At 31.2% G+C, this 5,675-nt stretch overlaps 1 protein-coding gene across 4 annotated transcripts in view; it reads left to right on the forward strand.

Annotated features, from left to right (window-relative positions):
* wdr7 (WD repeat domain 7) overlaps window positions 1-5,675 on the forward strand; it is a 141,354-nt gene that overhangs the window by 15,464 nt on the left and 120,215 nt on the right. For all 4 annotated transcript variants that reach the window (XM_016440090.1, XM_016440089.1, XM_016440087.1 and 1 more), the window contains exons 10-12: window positions 1,056-1,203; window positions 2,739-2,987; window positions 3,711-3,868. In XM_016440090.1, coding sequence (XP_016295576.1) covers window positions 1,056-1,203; window positions 2,739-2,987; window positions 3,711-3,868 — 555 coding nt within the window. The remainder of the gene's footprint in view (window positions 1-1,055; window positions 1,204-2,738; window positions 2,988-3,710; window positions 3,869-5,675) is intronic.

Here is a 5,675-nt window from a genome sequence, read left to right on the forward strand (position 1 = left end):
ATTGATATTATATTTGAAAACATTTTATTTGTATTCATTGAAATCATGTTTCTACCCACAATAAAATGGTATTATTTATTTTTATATATTAAATGCGTTATTTATTTGTTTATTTTATTCTCATTTTTAGTATTTACTTATTTTAGTGTATTTATTTTAATCAATTTTTTATTATTTATGTATTTTATTCTATTTTTTATTGTGCATTTTGTCACGTTTTAATTTATTCTAATCTCTATTTATTATTTATGCATTTTAGTCTTTTTTTTTCATTTATTTTCATCTATTTAAATCTGTTATTTATTTATTTAAATGAGCTTTTTATAATTATTTTATTAAATATTTTATTTTAATCTAATTATTATTACTTTTTTGAATCATTTTTTAATGTTTTAATCAATGTATTTATTTTAGTTGATTTTTAAATGTACTTTAATCAATTTATTTATTCTAATCTACTTTTTTATTATTTATGCATTTGAACCTATTCTTCTTTCTTATTTTTGTATTTATTTATTTATTTGTTTTAATCTACTTTTTAATATTTAATCTGTTTTATCATTTATTTTTTATCTCATGATTTATGCATTTTCATCTATTTTTATCAATTTTATTTATTTATTCCAATCTTAATTCTTATAGTTTTTTATTTATTTTATTTTTTTTTACTTTTTTTTTTCACAGACCCCCTACCACTCCCTTATGGGCCCCTGAGGGTCCCCAGACCCCAGTTTGAAGAACGCTAGCTTTAAATCAGCTGTAACTCTTTTTATTGTGGTGAAAAACCAACTCCGTTTTGTGTCATTTTCCGTCAGTATGTCTGTATCATCACTGAAATGGCTGATGTCCTGTTCCTCAGCCATGATCCTGCATGAGCTGATGATTTCCCTGATGATGCTCATGTTTAACAGCTTCCATGCACACATCGACATCGCTCCGAGTTCAGCAGCAGCTCATAGACGCTTCAGCGGTCAGATGAACACCAGCAGGCTCAGGTTGATGCTCTGTCTGGAGCTCTGGATGTTTGCAGATGTTGATGTTTCTGTCTCCTGCAGCTCCTGATTTGTCCTCCCGTGACGCGCTTCTTCTTCGGACGGAGAGAGCCGTTCCACAAACTGCTGATCCAGGGCGACTCTGCGGGGCGACTGACCGTGTGGAGCATCCCAGAGACGTCACCCTTACAGCCGCTGTCCTCCGCCACAGGTACACCGCTCTCTACAACACTTAGGGCAAAACTAGATTTAACAAACATTAAAAAAAAATCTAAAAGTTTTTCACAAGTTACAAAACAACAACAAAAAACTGAACTTTTTTTTTTTTAAACTGTATTATCCCCTTTCTGCCAAACATATTTTATTGGACTGTCCAGCTTTTAATGTATGTAGAAAACTCTTTTATGAAGTGAACTCACTTAAAGAGTTATTTTGCCAGAAAAAGTTTTAGAATTTGTATCACGTTAATGTAAAAATCTTGTGTAATATAACTTGTTTGTTTGTTTGCTGTTTTTTTATTGTGTTTGTTATACTTGTGTTTTTTTTAATTGTTTTTGCCATGAAAATAGCCTTAGATGCTGACATGGCATTAAATAAAAATATACTACTACTACTTAAGTAGTTTTTTTTTTCTTCATAAACTTAATATTATGTTTCTCACACATTACAAATAATAAACATGAGAACATGTTTTTAACTCTGTTGAACAAACATTTAAGAAAATAAATTTTTTTCATAAACTGAATGTTATACTTCTCAGACATTACAAAAAATAAACATGAAAACATATATATTAAAAATTGTATTTAACAGACATTAAAATATTTTTTAATTTTTTTCACAAACTGAATATTATAATACAGTATTGTAACTATATTTTAAACATTTTTACAACAGGCTTTGAATATTAAAAACAATAATGTAACTATTTTTTCAACTTTTTTTCCACAAACTGGATATTATAAGCAGTATTTTCAGTATTTTTACCTTTTTTACTGAATATTTTAAACAATATTGTAACTTTAAAAAAAAAATCACAAATGCAATGTTATAAACATCAATGTAACACATGCATATAATGAGGTCGAATGAAAAATGGAAAAGATGATCATGTGACAACAATGAAGCATAATAATCTTTAAAGTTCAATTAATCATGGTGGCATCCAAAGTACTATCACAGTCCCTTTCATTTAGAAGGCGGGACTATCTCGTCATATTGTCTCCCATTCATAGGTATAGGAGTGAACCGTTTTTGTATTTCTATAGTCTTTGGTACTATTTCCCAAAAACAGCAGGCAGTATTCAGTATATACCCTGCATGATGTAATATGCTAGTATTCAATAACAAACAGCTGTAGATTTGTTCAGTGTGACTCTGGTTGCTTTAAAGGGGTCATATGATGCGATTTCAAGTTTTCCTTTCTCTTTGGAGTGTTACAAGCTGATTGTGCATAGATAAGATCCCTGAAGTTGCAAAGACTAAAGTCTCAAATCCAGAGATATAATGATCTTTAAAAAAGCATCATATGACCCCTTTAACGCATCTGAAAGTCTCTTGCATCAGTACAGTGTTGCCCTCTGCAGTGTGTGTTCAGTACTGCAGTATACACACTGCTCTCTTGTGTCCGCTTGTAGTATTACAGATACTGACTCCTGCATGTAATGCAATAGAGTTCTCAAACAGCACAGAAACACATGTATGTCCTGCTGTATGTTCATAACAGGCTTTTCTCTCCTCCTCCAGAGCTGCAGGAGTCGGTCAGCATCAGTCTTCAGGAGGCCTTTGATAAGTTAATGCCGTCTCCAGCCGGCATCATTGACCAGTTGAGCGTCCTGTCCGTCTCTAACGAGCCCGTTAAGGTGACGGCGAGCGTCTACATCCCGTCTCAGGGCCGACTGGTGTGCGGACGAGAAGACGGCAGCATCGTACTCGTTCCTGCTACACAGACGGCCATCGTTCAGCTGCTGCAGGGAGAACACATGCTGCGCAGGGGTGACACAGTCTTATTGATATTAGTATTTCATAATAACAAAAATTATATTTACAATGTTATATATTATTTGCAACACATTTTAGGTTTTAATATAAATATAATTTTTTGTATTATTATTTATTATGTATAAACGTGTTTTATTTATTAGATTTATTTACAATAATAATAATAATAATAGTTATTTTTATTATTATAGTTGGATTTTATATTAATATTAAGTGCCATTATAATATCATACCTATTATTTATCATATTTATTTACAACAACAATAATAATAATAATAATAATTATTATTATTATTATAGTTAAATGTTATATTAATATTAAATGTCATTATAATATTTAATATCAAATATATTTATTTTTGAATATTATATTTTAGCATTATATTAATGTTGCATTCATTATATTTTCATTATATTTATTATATTACATTATCTGCAGCAATCTGCAACAATTATCTGCAATACATAAATGTTTATATTTATATAATATAATATAATATAATATTAATAATATAATATTATTATTATTATTATTATTATTATAACAGTATTCTGCAGCAGTGTTTTCTACTGGATAATGTTTTTTGATGCCACTGCCCCACACTCCCATAACAACATGCTAACAACAACCAGCACATTTCTGAGTATTTTCCTTTATTTAGAATGAAGCACTGATCTGCGTCTGTGTGTGTGTGTGTGTGTGTGTGTGTGTGTAGGCTGGCCTCCTCAGCGCTACGATCAGCGCTCGCTGGTCTCCGGCGGCGTCGATTTCTCCGTCATCATCTGGGACATCTTCACCGGCGAGATGAAGCACATCTTCTGCGTTCACGGAGGAGAAATCACACAGCTGATCGTGCCTCCAGAAAACTGCAGCGTAAGCTTCCTCAACACACGCTTTAACATCGATGCACCATAAGACTGTATAATAGCTTTCAGCATTCAGTGGGCGGGGCTTCTTGGTCCAGATATTCCCTCTGATTGGTCAAGTGTGATGGCTGCGATTTTTTTTTTTAGAAAATGCAGACACAGATTTATATTTGTCTCCGATATCAATTAGTTAAATAAGTGATTCCAGAACTACTTTCTGCATGTGAAGTGTTGATTGAGGATGGTTTCTCAGCGCTGATGGACGGGGTTTGACGTGTGTTACTGTCATGTATTGTGAGTTTAATGACCCGATGCAGATGCTGGTCAATATCTGAACTCAATCACAGCTCTTTTAACTGATGCTGGAGCGATGCGTAGTGTGTGTGGATCTATAATGCCCTGTAACTGTTACGAGACCTGGAGCTATAGTCATTTCAGCCCTGAAACATTGCTTGTAGTGTTTAAGAGCTGATATATTCAGTATTTACATTTACATGTATTCATTTAGCAGGCGCTTTTATCCAAAGCGAATTACAAATGATGAAAATAGAAGCAATCAAAATCAACAAAGGAGCAATAATATGTTAGTGCTATGACACACACACACACACACATATATATATATATATATATATATATATATATATATATATATGTGTATGTGCCAACACATTTTAGGTTTTAATATAAATATAATTTTTTGTATTATTATTTATTATGTATAAACGTGTTTTATTTATTAGATTTATTTACAATAATAATAATAATAATAGTTATTTTTATTATTATAGTTGGATTTTATATTAATATTAAGTGCCATTATAATATCATACCTATTATTTATCATATTTATTTACAACAACAATAATAATAATAATAATAATTATTATTATTATTATAGTTAAATGTTATATTAATATTAAATGTCATTATAATATTTAATATCAAATATATTTATTTTTGAATATTATATTTTAGCATTATATTAATGTTGCATTCATTATATTTTCATTATATTTATTATATTACATTATCTGCAGCAATCTGCAACAATTATCTGCAATACATAAATGTTTATATTTATATAATATAATATAATATAATATTAATAATATAATATTATTATTATTATTATTATTATTATAACAGTATTCTGCAGCACATACAATGTTTTTTTTGGCTATTGCTAAGAATATACCCCAGCAACTTAAGACTGGTTTTGTGCTCCAGGGTCACTTATATATCAGAGGTCATGTTAACCGAAAATTTTCCGTCATTGATGGAGTTTTTTTTAGCAGTGACGGAAAAATCTGAAGGCTGTTCGTCACTTTGACAGATTACACTGAGGATGATCTATTGTAATTTGTAACTGTATTTCCCAGCCCTGTTCAGTCAGTGTGGCAGCAGAGCGCGGGATCATCAGCCTCCAGAACAAAAATAAAACTGTCACGAGTCTTTTACAATGCCTTTGATTATGCACAGGTGAGTATCCACTAGTAGTAAAGCGAAAGCGACGATCAGTTCAGTTCTGAGGTGTCTACAGCGATCTATCACGCCACATGAAAGAGCGCCAAAATGGTATTTATTGGTTGAATTTCCTAATATAATGGACAGAATTTGAAATCTGAGACTTTGTTTCATATCAAAAGTAACAACGCACAGAGCTTAGCCTATTGTGATTTATTGTATGGAAGGCGCACTATATGTACGGTTCATTCTTCAACTGAAAACAGCATCGATTGGGATTTAAAGGGGTCATATGATGCGATTTCAATTTTTCCTTTCTCTTTGGAGTGTTACAAGCTCTTGGTGCA

The sequence above is a fragment of the Sinocyclocheilus anshuiensis genome, unplaced genomic scaffold, assembly GCF_001515605.1.
Source record: "Sinocyclocheilus anshuiensis isolate Anshui unplaced genomic scaffold, SAMN03320099.WGS_v1.1 scaffold1151, whole genome shotgun sequence".
NCBI classification, from domain to species: Eukaryota; Metazoa; Chordata; class Actinopteri; order Cypriniformes; family Cyprinidae; genus Sinocyclocheilus; species Sinocyclocheilus anshuiensis.